Raw genomic sequence first — 17,569 nt, 5'->3', positions numbered from 1 at the left:
TGGGCGGGCAGTGTTTCCTTGAGCAGCCTTTGTGAGCCCCGGTCCCCCGACAACACCGAGACCATGGCCCCGCCTCAGGGCTCCCGGGCCCCGCTGGAATTCGGGGGACCCCTGGGTAACGGGGCGGAGAGGGGAACAGACACGAAGAGCTACCCGCGGGGGAGGGACAGGATCTGAGCACGGAGGCTGGGGGAGTGTGGAGGACGGCGGGGTGGGGGTGGCTGTGGGAGGCTGCAGCACTCCGGCAGTTGTGGGGTGGAGGCCTGTAAGGTACAGGGACCTGAGAGGCGCTTGGAGGGGACTTGAGGACCAGGATGGGTTCAGGAAGCAGCGGAGCGGTTGAGCGCTACGGAGCAGGATGACAGGAGCTAGTAATGGAAGCTTCCCTGCGGAGGCTGGGGACGCCCGACGCGAAGCCCTTCCCTCCCCCAGGCGCCGCGGCGCTGCTGTTGCTGCTGCCTGGCACCATGTTCCACCTGCTGCTGGTGGCCGGCTCCGGCCCGGCGCGCCTCCTGGGCCCACCCCCCTACCTGCCCGGGCTGGAGACGCTGTGGAGCCCGCGGGCGCTTCTGCTGGTGCTCGCCTGGCTCGGTCTGCAGGCAGCGCTCTACCTGCTGCCCGCGCGCAAGGTGTGGGGCTCGGTTGGCGGGAGGTGGGTGGGTGGGTGGTGGCCGCCCACGGCCTCACCAGGGCCCCTCTTTAAACCTGCAGGTGGCCGAGGGGCTGGAATTGAAGGACAAGAGTCGCCTGCGTTACCCCATTAATGGTGCCTTGCTGGGAGCCGTGTCAGCGGTGGGGGTGGAGCAGGGAAGGTCCAGGGTAGACGCAGGGTATCCCCACAACCCTACCAAGTGTGCGGCTGCGCTAGGGCAGGGCGCGGGGGAGGGAGGGAAGCCCAGGACTAGGTGAGGTCTGGGACACCCTGAACCCTGGACTGTGGGAGGGGGCGCGTCCCGGGCTCACCGCGTGTCCCCGCACAGGCTTCCAGGCGCTGGTGCTGACAGCCCTGTTGGTGGGGCTGGGGGCTGCTGCCGGCCTGCCCCTGGGGGCGCTCCCGGAACTGCTCCTGCCCCTGGCATTCGCGGCCACCCTCACCGCCTTCGTCTTAAGTCTGCTTCTCTACCTGAAGGCTCAGTTAGCCCCCGCTTCCGCCCTGGCCCCTGGGGGGAGTTCAGGTGAGAGGGGACCCCAGCAGGGGCTGGAAATGAAGGCTGACCCCTGACCTTGGCAGAGGGGATGCCCTGCCTGTCCCCTCACCCTCCTCTTATCAACTGCAGGCAATCCCATATATGACTTTTTCCTGGGACGAGAACTCAACCCTCGCATCGGTTCCTTTGACTTCAAGTATTTCTGTGAGCTGCGGCCTGGCCTCATGGGCTGGGTATGCTGAGCAGGGCTGAGCAGGGCTGAGCAGGGCTGGGCAGCGCTGGCCTCGGGCTGGGGAGGCGGTGTGTGAAGCCTCCAGAGTGGGCAGGAGGGGTCACTTACATACGGACAGAGGTCATGAATCATTCACGGCTTCCACTAACACTCGTCCACCCACCATGTACCCTTGGGGCTGCCCCCTCCCCCCCACCGCCCACCAAGGGTGCTGAGGACCAAAGACAAATGGGAAAGAAAATAATGACAATATGCCTCGTAGAACCTACCTTCCAGATAGAGGAATGAGGTTTTTTTTAATCCACTGCATTTTCACGAGGGGAGGGCAGTAGGCAGGTGGGGGTCAGGAAGGCATGCAAGGTGTCAAGGCAGAGGTCAGGGGTCAGGTTGGGTGGTCATATACCGCTTGGTGGTCAGGACCTAAGGTTGTCCCTGGGCCTTCCGTTTGTATCTGGTTAACAGTCATGTCTGCTGGGCTACAGTCAAGGCTACCGGGAGCGACCCACACTCCTGCGAGTCACCTTGCCCGTGGGCAGGGGTGCCGAGTGCCCAGCCTGGGTCTGGGTCTTGGGCTGCCTGCAGGCATCTTGTTTGTGCCCTAAGATTGTGAGGCTTAGCAGGTGGAGCTGACCTCAAGGGTGACTCTGAGCTCAGGGCTAGACCAATGAGGTGCCCAGGGCAGCCCCGCTGGCATTTCCTGTGAGCCAGGCACCCCAACATCACATGACTGGGGGGTCCTCAGCTCCACAAAACAGGGCCCCTGGGCACCCTGTTCTCCATGCAGGGAGGGGCGGGATCCCACAGGCAGGGCCACCTCCGGAGTGGCTCATGCCCCTCTGTGTCCCTGGGGCTGCAGGGACAGTGAGGACAGCCCAACAGAAGAGAGGGTGGCTTGATCCTGCTCTGAGGCTGACTGCCCTGTCCCCGTGTCCCCAGGTCCTGCTCAACCTGGCCCTGCTGCTGCAGGAGGCGGAGCTGCGGGGCAGCCCCTCGCTGGCCATGTGGCTGGTCAATGGCTTCCAGCTGCTGTATGTGGCAGACGCCCTGTGGTACGAGGTGAGGCTGCAGTGGGCAGGGTGGCCAGGGGCGTCCCGGGACATGGTGGGGACTGAGCCACTGCATGCCCGCAGGAGGCCGTCCTCACCACCATGGACATCACGCACGACGGCTTTGGCTTCATGTTGGCTTTTGGGGACCTGGCCTGGGTTCCCTTCACCTACAGCCTGCAGGCGCAGTTCCTGCTGCATCACCCGCAGCCCCTGGGGCTGCCCGCAGCCGGAGCCATCTGCCTCCTCAATGGTCAGTGGGGAAGGGGCCCCATGAGCCGCCACTTCCCCTCCTCCGTCTCACGTTCAGTTCACTCAGCGTGCACTAGGTGGGGGTGGTCCCCAGGGCGTGGGCAGGCAGGGTCAGGGTGACCTTCCATCCTGATCACCTACTCACCTTGTCCCCCCCCCAGCCCTTGGCTACTACATCTTCCGGGGAGCTAACTCTCAGAAGAACACTTTCCGGAAGAACCCCTCTGACCCCAGCGTGGCGGGTGAGCGGGGTGACACTCCCGGGCAAGTGGGCTGCAGGGCGCCTGCAGAGTTCCCAAGCCGCATCACCTGCCTTTCCACAGGCCTGGAGACCATCCCCACAGCCACGGGGCGGAGGCTGCTCGTGTCCGGCTGGTGGGGGGTGGTCCGCCATCCCAACTACCTTGGGGATCTCATCATGGCGCTGGCCTGGTCGCTGCCCTGCGGTGAGCAGCTGGGTGGGGTGGGGTGGCGGGTGTAGGGCTGACAAACGGGGGGTGGGGCTCCTGGCACTGAAGCGGGCAGTTACCAGAGCCCTGCTCCCCGCAGGACTGTCCCACCTGCTGCCTTACTTCTATATCCTCTACTTCACGGCGCTGCTGGTGCACCGGGAGGCCCGGGACGAGCGGCAGTGCCGGCAGAAGTACGGTCGGGCCTGGCAGGAGTACTGCCGCCGCGTGCCCCACCGCATCCTGCCCTATGTCTACTGAGGCCACCTCGCCCGCCACCCTCCTCTTCAGGACCAGGAGCCCGGAGCTCATCCACCAGCCTCAGGGAAGACCAGAGAAATCAGGGCCTCCTTTGGATAAACACCTGGAACTTTCTCTGTGCTTGTTTCATTGCGGGGCCAGCGTGGGGGCCAGCGCCAAGCCGAGATGGCTTGGGCGCAATGGGTGGGACAACAGCTGTCACTCCAAAAAGGACCAGCCCAGCAGTGTGACTTGGCACAGCTTTATTCCCGGCCAGGCGACCCCCCACGCCCCCCCCGTCAGCCAGGGAGCTCTTCGATGAGTGTCCTGGGCGCAGGTGGCACAGGGCCGCCCCAGAGCCGCTCCAGCTCGCCGGTGAGCGCGGCCACCTCCTCGGCCGCCGCAGTGTGGGCTCGGTAGGCGCGGGCGCAGTCCAGGGCCAGGGGCGTGAGGGCCGCCTCGTTCTCGTTGGTCCAGGCCAGCAGGTACTGGCACTTCTTCCGGGCGCGATAGAGGCGCTCGCGCTCCTGGGGTTCCGCGGTCTGTGTGCGGGCGCGGCCGAGGGTCTGGGCCAGGTGCCCCAGGGCTGCCAGGGTGTAGCTTTTTTGCTGGGCCTGGCCACGGCCCAGCAGTATGCGGGCGGCCTCTTGCATGGCACCCCGTGTGCCCAGCGGCCCCGGTGGGTGCTCGCCGGCTTCCAGCACGTGGGCGGCGGCTTGCAGGGCTTCCTCGCAGGAGGCGAAGACCTGCTGGGCGCCCAGAGCCCCTGACACACCGAGCAGGGTGGCGCCCAGGTCCGGCAGCAGCGCGGCGTCGTCGCCCCCGTGGTACAGAGCCAGGGCGTGCGCGTAGGCGAACAGCACGTTGGGCAGCTGGAAGCGCACGAGCGGCGAGGCCGGGCCGCGGCTCAGGCTGGCCAGCGCCGGGATGCGGACGGGCACGGGGGGCACCGGGCAGGGCGCAGGCTCGTCCCCAGGCCCCGGTCCGGGCTCGTCCCCAGGCCCCGGCCCGTCCTCAGGCCCCGGCCCCGCCGCCTCCTCCACCTCCTCCAGGAGCCGACGTCCGTCCTCGCGGCCATCTCCCCACCACCACGGCCGCCACGGGGGCAGCAGACGCCCGGCCTCGCCTCGGCTCAGCAGCCGCTCGAAGGTGGCCTTCTCGGCGGGCGCCAGGCGCTCCCAGAGTCCCGTCAGGCCGCCGGGCGCCGAGCCCGGGCTGAGGCCGACCTCCTCGGGCTCGTCCTCGGCCTCGCGTTGTTGACGCAGCCGGCGCAGGGCGCTGGCCAGGCGGCTGGGGGAGGCGCTGCGGCCGCGGAGTTCTCCCAGCACCTGGTCGCGGTAGAAGTCCTCGGCGCAGGAGCCGTGCGCCCGGTAGCAGCGCAGCGAGCAGTAGGGCACGTTGCAGCGCGGGCAGGTGTAGCGGGCAGGCCGCGTCTCGCCCACCGGGCAGAAGCCGCACGGCCCAGCCGGCTCCATGGCAACGGGTGCTGCGTGCGAGTCAGCGTCCAGTGCGGCTTCCGTTATTTCCGCCTGGACTCGCGGAGATTTCCGCCCTCACTCGGAAGCCAAGTCAGCCTCCCTTTCCCCGACGAGCCCTGGGACGCAGGCGCAGTTGCCGGTTACGGAATAGGAAGCGAATATCTCGTCGGTTCCTGCTCGCCCCCTAATGGTTACACCAAAATGTCACTACTGCCACAAAATACAAATTAACTCGGGCAACCGTACTGGCAGCATTCATTAGTAAGCACCGACTAGGCCCAGCCCTTGGGAGACTAGACGTGTTCCTGGTGTCCTGAGCTTGCCTAGGAAACTGGAAAGTAAAGAACAAATTGGGGCTCGCGCGATGGTTCATCTCGCTAATCCTTTGCAAGTGCCGGAATCCCATATGGATGCCAGTTCCTATTCCAGCTGCTCCACTCCCCTTCCAGCTCCCTGCTTGTGGCCTGGGAAAGGACTAGAGGACAGCCCAAAGCCTTGGGACCCTGCACCCGTGTGTGGGAGACCCAGAAGAAGCTCCTGACTTCAGATAGGCTCAGCTCTAGCAGTTGTTGCAGCCACTTGGGGGGGGTGGTAAACCAGTGGCTGGAAGATCTGTCTCCTGTCTGTAAAATCTGCCTTTCCAGTAAAAATAAAAACACCTTGAAGACATGCGTGGGCTCAAGGTCAACATGCCTGGGATGCCCACTGAGCGGGGCTCAGCACCCCTGGGGGTGGAGGGCAGGAGTGACTGTCCCCCACCTGAACAATGGTCTGGGTTCCTGGCCTGTGGATGGGCCGTGTCTCATCCTTGTTTCCCGCCCAGCCCAGGCTGCTGGGGGTTTAGAGTGAACCTGGCATGGGGATTAGCCTTGAAATAAAGTGAAGCCTGGAATGGACCACCAAGTATCTCATCTACCATGAAACTCTACTTGCCCACCAAGAGGGCCACCACCTCATCAGGTTGACATCTTGTTTTTTTTCTGCTAATGTTTATTCAAAAGCAGAATTATAGAGGGAGGCCTCATCTGCTGCCTTTTCAGGGGCGTTAGCAGACAGCTGCGGGGGGAACGGACGTGACAGCAGCTTGAGCCCCGCTGCTAGCCCCCACCCCAGTCAAGGAGGCCGCATGCCTTACCACACTGCACTTGGACTTCTGCCAGGGTCCGAATCTCTCCTGAAACTCTCACCCTTGAACCTCCCAGGGATCAGCGTGGGAGGCTAACCCTGGTCCCAAAAGGCACAGGTGTCTTGGCCACCAGGTCAGCTGTCCTCCCGCTCAGTGCTTACACTTCATTCTATTCAAGTATTAAGAGATGGAACAAGGCTGGACCCAGTGGTACAAGAGACTCTCTGCCACGTGTCCCAGCTCCTCCACTTCCTAATCCAGCTCCCTGCTCATGGCCCGCGAAGGCAGGGAAAGATGGCCCAAGGCCCTGCACTGAGATGGCTGACCTGAACTAAGCTGGCCTTCATTTGAGGAGATAACTAGCAAATGGATTTTTTCTCTGCCTTTCTGTGATCCTTTTAAACAAACCCTTTCCCTGGCCCCAAGAACATTCTGCTAGAATGGATCCTTTCAGGCGCTGACAGCTCTCAGAAGCAGCTGGCTGGCTGTGGCCTCCACAGCCGAGAATTCACAAGGTCTGTGCTTGGTCATGGCAACAGACACCAAGTGCAGAGCGTAGCCCGTGCAGTGTGGCCGAGGCTGCGACAGGACACCCCAAGCCTGGGAACTGTCCACTCACTCCTCACCCCCTTTCTCACAGGGAGCCTCACTTTCTTGAAGGCTGTAAAGCATCCCGTTTCTTCAGTGTACACCAAAAAACAAACAAACCCCTGTAGATCCTGCCCCCAAGGACCTCTTGTCCGGAACCTGGAGCAATTACTCAGCTAGCCAATTAGACGCGTGATCAGCCAGACGATCAAGCGGCAAAGGTCCAAGGGTGAGGTGGACAGGCTGTCTCTGAACTGAACCAAGGCCATGGGCTGGCCCCAAGTGCAGGGAAGGGCAGCCAGCTCCTGCCCAGCCCCTTCCGCCCCCCGCTGGAGCACAGGGATGTCCCACCCAGAACGGCCTGCCTCCCTGTTCTGGGACATCCAGCCTGTGATGATATTCCCACACACACCGAGCGCTGGCTCCCACTTTCTCACAGGACTTCTCCGGGACAAAAGCGACACCAGTCCCCCCGCCTCAAGCAAACGAACACGCGAGCATGATGGGAGTGGGCGAAGCAGTTTTATTAGTGCCAGGGTTGCGGGGTACCCTAAGAGTTGGCATTAGGGCCCTTCTTCTTGCCGAAGGTGGGCACCACGTTGACGAAGCGCCGGTTGTACTGCATGCGCCGCTTGGCCCGGCCAGTCTTCTTCTTCTTCTTCTCCTGCTTGGCCACCTAGGCAGAGGGGGCGGGTCAGACCCCGCCCGGCCCGGCCTTCCTCGGGGCTCCCCACTCCGTCCCCACTCACCTTCGGAGTCTGACCTCGCACTTTCCCCGCCCGGGCCAGGGAGCCGTGGACTTTACCTGTCGGGAAAAGACGGAAGGATCAAAGAGACCTCCAGTCGCAAGTCGCCCCCCAAGTCAGACCTGGGGTGTCCCCCAACTGACAACCAAGATTTAGCCTTAAAGCAATGTCGCTTTCTCATCCGGTTAGCCTTGAATCCTACCACCCCCTCGCGGGGCCGCGCACCGCGCCTCTCCCCCCCGCGGGGCCGCGCACCCCGGCTCTCCCCCTCCCGGGGCCGCGCACCGTGCCTCTCCCCCTCCCGGGGCCGCGCACCGCGGCTCTCCCCCTCGCGGGGCCGCGCACCCCGGCTCTCCCCCTCCCGGGGCCGCGCACCGCGCCTCTCCCCCTCGCGGGGCCGCGCACCCTCGGCCGTACTCACCGCCCAGCATGCGTCCGGCCACCTCCAGCGTGCTCAGGGCCTGCACCCCGCACTGGGCCAGGACGGCGTCATCCTCCAACGGGGTGCCCGCGAGCAGCACGACCTGGTCCTCCGGGGCGATGCCCTCCAGGGAGGCCACATGAGCCTTGATCTGGGCGACCGTCTCCTGGCCGGTCACCTCGAGAGTGTGGAGCTCCTGCGCGCGGACGAACAGCTGCATGTCGGCGACTGGCGAAGCAAGGCGGCGCGTGTGTGAGATCTAGGAACCGGAGAGAGGAGAGTCAGGGGCGCCCCGAAGGGAAGGGGCACGTGGGGAGGGCCCGGCCCGAGCGAGGGACGCCGTGGGAACCGCAGCCCGAGACACACGGCAGGCCCGGGTGCTCGGCCGGCCCCGCTCGCCGTCCGCCCCGACCTCGCGGCCTCCGCAGCCGCCGCAGCCCGCCGGCTCACCCGAACTGCGGGACCTCCCGCCGCCGCCACCAAGATGGAGCCGAGAAAGAGGAAGAAGCGAGAGCGCGCAAGCACTCCAGGCCTGCGTCGTGTGCGTCACTGCGGAGCGCCGCCCGTGCGCGTCACTACGGTGCGCCCACCTCGCCCTGACCTGGAGCCCCGCCCCGTTCCGCCCTGCGCAGGCGTGCTTGCCCCGTGCCGAGCTCCGCGCGTGCGCAGAGAGGCTGTGCCGGCCGTCCCGATGGCGGCTGCGGGCGCGGTGCGGGCGGCCGTGCGGGGCTGGCTAGCCGGCGGGCGTCCGGGCTGCGGGCTGCGGCGGCTGGTGAGCGAGCGCCGGGCTGAGCGTGGGGTTCGCGGGTGGCCTCCGTGCACCTGTCCGGTCGGGGCATCGGTTCTAGATTCGCCCTGGAACTGCTTAGCGGCCCTCGCTGCCCGGTTGCGCGGCAGCCGATGCATGGGTAGCGGGCAGGCGGTCCGAGAAGCTGGACACCGTGTCCTAGCTCAGAAGGGCGTTAGTCACAAGCCCGGCTGATCGTTGCAGCAGTGCCGGGTACGGTCTGAATGCCGCCCCGAGATCCCGGTGGGCCTGGTGGACAGTAGGGTTGCAGATCCCCTGGGCTGCTTGTGGGGTCCCACCTGTGCCTTGCACCCCTAGAGCTGGAAATCCTTCCTGCCTCCAGCTTTTGTTTTAACCCTTCTGTCTGCCTGTCCATGAATTTCCCGCCTCTCCCGTGTTGGTGCTGCCCGGGCTGATGGCCACACGTGACTTTGTCTTCTCAGAGCCTGGGGCCTCCGGCTCAGCCCGGCTTTGTGGAATCCGAGGAAGAGTACCGGTTTGTGGAGCGCCTGTTACCTCCCACCAGCATCCCCAAGCCCCCAAAGCATGAACAGTACCCCACCCCTTGCGGCTGGCAGCCTCCCAGAGGTGAGCTGGGGGCACACCCCTCCACCCAGCAGGTTCAGGGCTGGCTGTTGAGAACCCTCAGGCTGGCAGCTCGCTGTTCCCCAGACCCAGTGGGGTCTCCCCGACCCAGCCGAGACGGGGAAGAGCTGGCTGCAATGTTTGTGGCTGGGGAACCAAAGGGAATAATTTGGCGCTGACTGTAGACTCATGCAGAGGCGGCAGCCCCTGAGCGGGACTGTCCAGGTGCTCTAGCCCCCTGCGGTGGTGGTGGTGGGGCTCAGTCCTCGGAAAAGTCACCCCATGGCGGCCCCTCTCACAGCCCCCCTCCCCGACCTGCCCTACTTCGTGCGGCGTTCTCGGATGCACAACGTCCCCGTGTACAAGGACATCACGCACGGTAATCGGCAGATGACCGTGATCCGCAAGGTGGAGGGGGACATCTGGGTAAGTGGCCGTGGCATCTGGCGGGCTGGGCAGGTCCCGGGACTCCTGGCCTGAGGTTGCATGTTCTTGCAGGCGCTGCAGAAGGACGTGGAAGAGTTCCTGACTCCGCTGCTGGGGCACACACCTGTCACTCAGGTCAACGAGGTGACAGGCAGCCTGCGGGTCAAGGGCTACTTTGACGAGCAGCTCAAAGCCTGGCTTGTGGAGAAGGGCTTCTGAGGCAGCTGGGCAGCCTACATGCCAGTGTCCCCCGCCACCTCCAGGCTGGCATCTTGCTGTTAGCTGCTGGCTCTGCTCCCACTGTGGGTTTCTCTTCATGTGGGGCTCAACTACTGAAATTCTAAGGGTTCTGCCACTGCCTTTGAATAGATGAAAATAAATTTTAAAAAACCCCATGGGACAGGCACTGTGGTTGAAAGGGCTAAGGTGCACCCTGGGAGGCCCCCACCCCATGCTGGAGACCCTGATGGTATTGAGACTGGCTTCACCTGGCCCCACCCTGACTTGCAGGCCTCTGGGGGGCAGATGGGAGACTGCTTGTCAAGTAGATGACTGTGCCAGTGGAGGGCAGGCTTCTTGGGCCCAGACTCCCTCAGCCCCCACGGACACACTGCTGAGCACCCCTGGGCCCCATCCTGGGGCTGGTCCTAGACATCTATTCCCGGACATGTGGGCACCAGGTACCCATATCAGGCCCTGGGCTCACCATCCCTGGGGGAGAGTGGGAGCTCATGCTGGGCCTGACTAGCTTTCCAGGGAAGCGTTCCACTCCTGTTTGAGCCACTCGGTGCCCAGCATGGAGCAGTCCTTCCAAAACCCTCTACCCCCGCTGCCCTGTTACGCCCCCCCGCCCTCGCCTCCTTCCCCTGGACAGCGGGCAGTGCAGAGGCCCTGGCTGCCCACAGATTCACTCTTGCCACCAGGGCAGGGCCCCAGGACTGCCCTGTGGTCCCCCAAGGATGCTGCTGGCTTCACAGAGACCTGCTCTTCCTGGAGAAACAGCTCCACCAAGTGTTAATGCAAGTTTTTATTGGCCGTATATACAATTTAAGCTATTAAAATTTGTACAATATTTACAAATTAAATAATCATTGAAACTGTCTCCAGCAACTCTGTAACACAAAACCAAGGTGGGGAGGGAGGGGATGGGGCGGGCAGGCCTTGGCTCCATTGGTCCCTGCCCAGACGGGAGCCACTTACTCTAAACCCAAAAGCCAGGAACCTGGCCACCACCTGCCCCCCCACCCCCAGTCCCTGGGCCAAAACTTCTGGCTCAGACAATACCAAGTGAGGTGATTCTGGGGCATCCACGCTTGGAAAAAGCTCTATAAGTTTGGGGGCAGCCTTCCTATGCTGGGGGTCACAGGGCAGGTGACCTGACCCACTTGGCCCGGCCCGTGGCTGGGCAGTGGCTGCTGGGTGAGCTGGCCACTGGGTCTCACCTGAGAAGCTGCTGGGGTGGGGTTGGGTGGGGGGAAAAGGGCCTGGGGGAGGGTGGGGCAGGGTCCCTCCTGTGCTGCTGCCCCCCCACCCCCCAAGGCACTCCCTTTCCCTGAGCTGAGTGATTGCCAGTAAGACATGGAAATGCCACAGGGTGTAGGGGCACAGCCACCACAAGGGGCTTCTGGGGAGGACAGGGCAAGGACGGGACACGTGGGGGGAGGTGGCAGTCTCAGCAGGTGGTCCCCAGCCCTTCTGAGGCCATAGTTGAGGACCGTCGCAAATACTGTTCGGCACTGCAGCGTGACTCCTCGCACAAGCAGGACATAGCGGGCTGCCTCTTCCCAAAGGGTATGGGGAAACCTGTCTCCCGGGGTCCTCCCAAGGACCACATGGCTGGGAGCGGGCAAGGAAGGCCGGCCCTGGCTGGGCCCCACGGTGGGGGGCCTGGGGGTGGCTACTCCCTGGCACACACAGAGAGGACGCTGGCACTTGGTGGCAGGACATGTCCAGTGAGGGTGGCTGGGCAGTGTCAGTGGGCCGCGGGGGACTCCAGCTTCTGCAGGCGGCGGCGGCGGAGCTCGGCCGCGTCGGGCTCTCCATCCTCAGGGGGCTCCTCGGTGCCCAGGGACTCGGGAGCTGCTGGGGACAGCAGGGCTGCCTGAGGGACCCGTGGGACCCACAGTCCCGTCTGCTCCCCTTGTGGCCAGCCCTACTACCTGGAGCTTTTGCAGTCTCAGGGGCTGCTGGGGACACTCCAGCGGATGGGGTGGAGGCCTCGGTGCTGGGGAAGCTGGCAGAGGTGGAGGGGGCGGCGGAGGCAGCCATGGGAGGGGCCAGTTCCTCAGTGGGGCTCACTGGTACTGGGGCCGGCCGGGGGGGCCTGGAAGGAGAAAGAAGGGGCGAGGGGGGCTCCTTGTTGGGTACCCAGTCCCAACTTTGGGGGAGCTGCACAGAGCAGAGGTGCCATGTGGACATGGGGCAACACATAAAAGTGGGTTCCCGAGGAGCGTGGCCACAGGGCCACGTGGACTGTTAAGTCCTGGTCAGTGCTGGCCTGCCCCCTGTGCAGCACCTAACAGGGCTCCTACAGCACTCAGCTCCCTGGGACGGTGCTCTCAGGGCCAGAGCTGGGCACTCCATATAGCCACTCAAGGTAAGGTGGGTCACAGACCAAGGGAGGGACAGGCATGTGGAGGGGGCGGGGTAGGTGCCTTTCTCCATGTGCATGTCAGGGATGCTAGGTTATGCATGCCGACGGAGCAGTAATTTGACTTCTGAAAAGCGAGAAGGGATGGGTGGACTAGGAACAGCCTGCCCCAGGAGCCCTGTCCCGCACCCACTGGATGCACGCACCCCAGGGAGGCCAGCACAGTGAGGTACTGGTTGATCTGCAGCATGGCAGCGTCCAGCAGCGTGTGGATGTTGCGCAGGCTCTGCAGCCGGGCCTCCAGGTGCTGCCGCTCGTGGCCCTCCAGAGCCCGAAGCTCCTCGGGGGTCAGCCCGGCGAAGCCCGCAGGGGGAACAGGCATTGGGGGAAAGGCTGCAGGGAGTGAAGATCCAGTCAGGGCTGCCTGGTCCCTCACCTTCCAGAACCATTGGGAGTCGGGGAGGGGAGGCCCAAAGTCCCGCTTACCGAAGGGTGGCAGAAGAGGCATGCCCATCCAAGGTGGGAAGGGGAAGCCAGGGGCCGGGCCAGCACCAGGGGCTGGGGTGGAGGTGGCCGGAGTGTCGCCAGCGCTGGCAGCGGTGGTGGAGGCTGCCCCACTGGGCCGAGGTAGGGCTGCTGTGGAGTGAGGACAGGCAGCTGTGAGCATCTCGGGGCCCAGGGTCTGTGGCTGCAGCCTGCGGCCCCTACGGCCCACAAGGCTCACCTGCGCTAGTTGACGGAGCAGCTGTGGCCTCTGCTGAGCTGGGGGGTGGTGGAACTGGTGGAAAGGGGCCCATGGGGGGCCAGAGAGGGAACATGCCTGGAGGAAAAGGGGGCAGCAGGCCCTGGGGGACTGTGGAGAGAGGACAGGGCAGAAGCAAGTCACTCCTGGTCAGGGGGCAGGTCTTCTGTAGCCGAGGGGGGACCCAGCCCCAGCCCACGACCCAGCAGTGTGCAGTCTGGCTTCAGGGGGAACAACACTCACAGTTGGGGGGTTGGGGCAGGAGGGGTGCAGGATGGGGGGCAGGAGGCTGTCCCTGATCTGCAGGCTCGGGGGCTGCCGGGGACTGGGCCGGCAGTGATGCCCGGAGGACATCCATCCGGCAGGTGGGACAGGTCTGCTGCCGCTGGAACCAGGAGCGCAGACAGCTGGGGGAAGGGGCAAGACAGGCAGGGGGTGGTCAGTGAGTGCCCAGGGCACCACCCGCCCTGGGCTGCAGGGTCCGCTCCACCTGGTGTGGAAGATGTGGTTGCAGGGCAGTCGCTTGGCTCCGGTCACCATCTCTTCCCGGCAGATGATACAGACATTGTCCATCGCCTGCAGCTCCTCTGGGGTGGCATCTGGGTACCTGGGGGAGGGGGACAGCAGAGAGCAAGACACGGGTCAGGCCCGGAGGGGGCAGGGCTCAGGGCGGGGCCAGTCAGGAATGGCCACTCACAGCGTGTTCATGTTGCGGATGGCCCGGCGTGACATGATGGCGTCTGTTACCGCTTTCTTGAACTGCCTGAAAGTAGAACCGGTGAGAGCAGGTGGAGGCGGAGGCAGGCTAGGGGCAGGAGAACCCACTGGGGTGGGCATAGGGCTGAGCTCACCTCATGGCCAAGTACATGGGCCGGATGGCGAACAGCGGGAAGGTGTGCACCTTGATCATGATGGTCATGAAGGCCATGTACAGCAGGACCTTGATGAAGCCTGGGGGAGGGGAGCAGCCGGTCACAGGCTCTGTCTGGGGGTGAAGGGGGGGCTTGGGGCTGGCCCGCAGTGACCCCAGCGCCTCTCACCAGTGAACAGCTCCGTGTAGAGCATGTACACGGCCTTGTTGTCCCAGGGGTTCTCGCTCTGCAGGTCCACCGAGTGCAGCACGTACTTGATGAAGATGGTGAGCACCATGGTCATGAGGATGGCATACTGCAGCGGGAGACACACACACACGGCCAGCTGCCCCGCGGCCACAGCACGCAGCTTGTGTCCTGCCAGCCCCTCTGCTCGCTGCCTGTGACGTTGGGCACTGGGCTGAGCCCGGGCTGGAGCAGGATCAGCCACTCATTTCCCAGTGCTGTCCTGCTGACAGACATGCAGGGCCAGGAGCTCAGCCTGGGACATGGCATGTAGCAAGACTCCAGCAGCCGGGCCCGGCGGCGTGGCCTAGCAGCTAAAGTTCTCGCCTTGAACGCCTCGGGATCCCATGTGGGTGCCGGTTCTAATCCCGGCAGCTCCACTTCCCATCCAGCTCCCTGCTTGTGGCCTGGGAAAGCAGTTGAGGATGGCCCAATGGTTTGGGATCCTGAGCCCATGTGGGAGACCTGGAGGAGGTTCCTGGCTCCTGGCTCCAGATCGGCGCAGTACTGGCTGATGCGGTCACTTGGGGGAGTGAATCATCGGACGGAAGATCTTCCTATCTTTCCTCCTCTCTGCATATCTGACTTTGTAATAAAAGTAAATAAATCTTTAAAAGAAATAAATAAAAAAGACTCTAGCAGCCATGAGCTGTGGATGAGTGTCTGCACTGCCCCTGCCTGTGACATGCCTCCCAGCTGCCCATCAAGAGCCAGCTGTGGCAGGGGCCTCCTGTGACCTGGCCTCTCCGGCCTGTGAGGTGAAGGGAGGGGCTGTGGGGCAGGTGGCCCATTGCGTGTTGTAGCTGGGTTGCTCAAGGCCCACAGTACCACTCCAGGCTCGCCTCCCCCTCCCAGGCCAGTCTTACCTCAAAGCCAAACACCAGCTGCACGGAGGCCCCGCGGGTTAGGATGCTGTGATAGGCATGGCTGACGAAGAGGAAGTCCAGGATAGCCAGGAGAAACATAAGGGCTGTAGGGACCCCCATACAGGGGAAGGGGGTGGGTCAGCCCAGGACTGGAGAGCCCCTCTGCTCTAACAGGCCCACTGTAGCCCCTGGTATCGAGTTACAGCGGGCACACTTATGCAAGCTGCCATTTGGAGACTCCAGTTTTGCCTTGGGCAGGGGAGGGCACAGGGGACATGGGGGACAGTTGAGGCGGGCCCAGGCAGTTGAGAAGCCCTGGAGTGGAACAGGACAGAGGTGATGCAAATTAACCTCCAAAATTAGCCTTCCTGTGCAGCTGCAGCGGGGGGCTGCAATGCTCCAGGGTACCCATTCCACGACCCAACCTCTCATCTCTCCAGCTCCCTCCCTGCCCCTGCTTCCCACGGGTCTCACTCACAGACGATGCGACAGTGAAACAGCCAGGAGATATTGGGGCTGCGCTCCATCTGAGGGGGGCAGACACGGGGTGCCCGTCAGGGGGCTAGGGGCTGAGCCCAGCTCCCCCAGGCCCAGTGCAGCCCGGCCCGGCCTGCTTCTCCACATCCCACTCCCAACTCACAAAGTCCACTCGGTCCTCAGCAAGCCAGTGGAAACATTTGAGGAAGAGGAGGAGAGTAAAGAGCGCCACAAAGCGGGGGCTGAAGTCATCCCGAAAAACGGTGAAAGCCAGACACGTCTCAGTGACAGCATACCAGGAACGTTCCAGAAGGTGCTGAGGGGGTCGGGCAGATCAGCGTGTTGAGCCTAGCCGGCTGGTTGGCCCGGCTCCCTACCCTTCAGGGGCCCCGATGCCTTACCTCCATCTCTGCGGCCCTCAGCTGCCCGAAGAAGACCTTGCCCATCACCTTGCCCAAGAGGAAGACGAGGACGAAGGCCTGGATGTACAGGACCTGGAACAGGGCAAGGCTGTGGGGCGGTGGGGTTCACATCCGGCCCTCCCCCACAGGATGCCTCAGGACCCTTGCCACGTGCCCGCCAGGGACTCCAAGCATCTGGCGGGCCAGTTGGTGCCGGCTTAGCCCCTACTTACCTGACCTCCGGCTCCGCCCCTGGCCCTGCCAGCTCCTCCCTCCGTCCCCGACCCCTCCCCCCAGCCCTGAACTCACGGCCATGCTGGGGCTGGACTTGGTCAAGTACACCACGGTGGGGTAGAACTGGTGTTTGAGGTAGTAGGCGTGGGCCACCACGACCCCGGTCAGCGCCAAGCTGGCCACCATCATCACTGCGGTGCGGAACATTGCCCCGGCCCCCGAGACCTGCTTGGGGGAAAGAAAGAGGAATACACCTCGTGGAGTGCCCACGCGCGGTGCCAACCCTGAATGGCCCAGGCACAGCGGGGAGGGGGTAGGGAGGCATGAGGCGGGCCAATCTCACACTACCAATCGCTGCTAACAATCCTCAGGTGAGGAACAGCCTAGGCCTCTTACTCATTTGACACGGGCCTCTGTGGCGCTCAGGGATCACCACCATGTCACGCGTGGAACCCCGATTTCAAGTCTAGGGCCCGACTCACACTGCCTGCCAAGCTGCCGCCTCCTCTGGGGAGGCCACGAGGGCGATGTTGCAGGGGAGGGGCTGGCCCCACTGACCGACCGGTCAAGGTGCTGGGGAGTACGGGGTGGGGGGAGCCCAGGCCAAAGCAAGAAAAAAATACACACACACAAAAGGGCTCTAGAGGCGGGAAGAGGCCACAGCTCGGCGGGGCGCGCAGGGTGGGCGTAGACCAGGGCGCCGGTGACAGCTGTGCCCGGTTCGGACGCGCGCCCCGCGCCAGAGGGTGGGAGACCCTGCTGGAACCCTGGAACCCGGACGGCCCCCAACCCTTCCCTCGAGAGGTCAACCAGGGGCGCCCGAGAAACGGCCGGCCAGCAGGGTGCAGTGGCGGGACCCGGAGACACCTGGGGCGCCCTGGCCGCCGCGCACCTGTCGGCACCCAGCGCAGGCGAGGGTCGCCGCGGGGTGTGTGCGTCGGGGAGCCCCCCAAGGCTCGGGGGCAGCGGCTGCGCCGGCGCCCCGGTGGCCCTCGGGCTGCTGACAGGCGACAGGGGGGCTGACAAGGGGCTGACGGGGAGAGCTCCAGGAGGGGTCCCGGCCCCGACCCCACGCCCCCAGGCCCAGGCGGGCCCGACTCGGCCCCACTCACCAGGAGCTCCGCGCCCGGCGAGCCCGCTCGGTCCCCGCGACTGCGGCAGCCGCTCCGGTTAACAACACTCCCCACCCCCTGCGAACCGGAACTTCGGGGGGTCAGACACCTCACTTCCGCCAGTGGCGGCGGTTCGGGGCGCGGCGTGGGTCGTACCAAGTGCGCCCTGGCGTTGCTCGGCGCACGCGACCTCGGTGGCGTCGGGAGCGGTCTTCTTAGCCCGGTCTCGGGGCTGTGGGCCCACGGGGAAGGGCGGAACGAGATGACGGGAAGGATGACTTCGTGCGCTTAGGGAACTTGGAGGCCTGCCTCCCCCGCGAGTGGCAGATGGTACGGTCCCGCCGCTGTTGGGACTTGGAGGACCAGACCGTGCCACTCGGAGAGGAGGGGTATTTTTCAAGGGACAGACTTCACGGTGAGCCTAAGGAGAAGAAAATGCTTTCTCGCCCCATTCCAGGGGATTCGTCCCATGCGGATGAAGAAAGTTCTCCGAAAGAAATAGATCCAGAAAACGACAAATCTGGTT

The 17,569-nt window shown here is 64.3% G+C and overlaps 5 protein-coding genes across 6 annotated transcripts; 2 read left to right on the top strand and 3 right to left on the bottom strand.

Moving 5' to 3' along the window:
* Window positions 1–28: 28 nt before the first annotated feature.
* Window positions 29–3,502, top strand: TM7SF2 (transmembrane 7 superfamily member 2). Its single transcript, XM_004596691.2, has 10 exons — window positions 29–115; window positions 433–629; window positions 712–766; window positions 981–1,175; window positions 1,278–1,381; window positions 2,317–2,436; window positions 2,511–2,679; window positions 2,840–2,920; window positions 3,002–3,124; window positions 3,228–3,502. The coding sequence occupies exons 1-10, from the start codon at window positions 64–66 to the stop codon at window positions 3,386–3,388; spliced, it is 1,257 nt and encodes a 418-aa protein (XP_004596748.2). The 5' UTR covers window positions 29–63; the 3' UTR covers window positions 3,389–3,502.
* Window positions 3,503–3,615: 113 nt separating this feature from the next.
* Window positions 3,616–4,888, bottom strand: ZNHIT2 (zinc finger HIT-type containing 2). Its single transcript, XM_004596690.2, has one exon. It carries the CDS (start codon window positions 4,840–4,842, stop codon window positions 3,667–3,669), a length of 1,176 nt encoding a protein of 391 aa, XP_004596747.2. The 5' UTR covers window positions 4,843–4,888; the 3' UTR covers window positions 3,616–3,666.
* Window positions 4,889–7,067: 2,179 nt separating this feature from the next.
* On the bottom strand, window positions 7,068–8,302 carry FAU (FAU ubiquitin like and ribosomal protein S30 fusion). Its single transcript, XM_012930247.3, has 4 exons — window positions 8,177–8,302; window positions 7,727–7,985; window positions 7,309–7,364; window positions 7,068–7,235 (listed from the first exon to the last, which is right to left on the bottom strand). The coding sequence occupies exons 2-4, from the start codon at window positions 7,944–7,946 to the stop codon at window positions 7,110–7,112; spliced, it is 402 nt and encodes a 133-aa protein (XP_012785701.2). The 5' UTR covers window positions 7,947–7,985; window positions 8,177–8,302; the 3' UTR covers window positions 7,068–7,109.
* On the top strand, window positions 8,195–9,919 carry MRPL49 (mitochondrial ribosomal protein L49). Its single transcript, XM_058662389.1, has 4 exons — window positions 8,195–8,498; window positions 8,957–9,101; window positions 9,400–9,524; window positions 9,597–9,919. The coding sequence occupies exons 1-4, from the start codon at window positions 8,211–8,213 to the stop codon at window positions 9,741–9,743; spliced, it is 705 nt and encodes a 234-aa protein (XP_058518372.1). The 5' UTR covers window positions 8,195–8,210; the 3' UTR covers window positions 9,744–9,919.
* Window positions 9,920–10,536: 617 nt separating this feature from the next.
* On the bottom strand, window positions 10,537–17,187 carry SYVN1 (synoviolin 1). 2 transcript variants are annotated; one of them, XM_004596687.2, is made up of 16 exons: window positions 17,044–17,187; window positions 16,007–16,156; window positions 15,698–15,790; window positions 15,460–15,612; window positions 15,298–15,346; window positions 14,820–14,923; window positions 13,897–14,023; window positions 13,708–13,807; window positions 13,554–13,619; window positions 13,347–13,463; window positions 13,100–13,263; window positions 12,839–12,967; window positions 12,601–12,750; window positions 12,321–12,507; window positions 11,684–11,847; window positions 10,537–11,603 (listed from the first exon to the last, which is right to left on the bottom strand). In XM_004596687.2, exons 2-16 carry the CDS (start codon window positions 16,136–16,138, stop codon window positions 11,497–11,499), a joined length of 1,842 nt encoding a protein of 613 aa, XP_004596744.2. In that variant the 5' UTR covers window positions 16,139–16,156; window positions 17,044–17,187; the 3' UTR covers window positions 10,537–11,496. The 2 variants fall into 2 exon arrangements, with proteins under 2 accessions (XP_004596744.2, XP_058518781.1); XM_058662798.1 differs by having other exon boundaries at window positions 16,007–16,159; window positions 17,044–17,177.
* Between the last annotated feature and the right edge of the window lie 382 nt (window positions 17,188–17,569).

Source organism: Ochotona princeps, chromosome 4 (assembly GCF_030435755.1).
Source record: "Ochotona princeps isolate mOchPri1 chromosome 4, mOchPri1.hap1, whole genome shotgun sequence".
Taxonomy (NCBI): domain Eukaryota; kingdom Metazoa; phylum Chordata; class Mammalia; order Lagomorpha; family Ochotonidae; genus Ochotona; species Ochotona princeps.
Note: the sequence above shows the minus strand (reverse complement) of the source record. Positions and strands in the feature narration are given on the sequence as shown.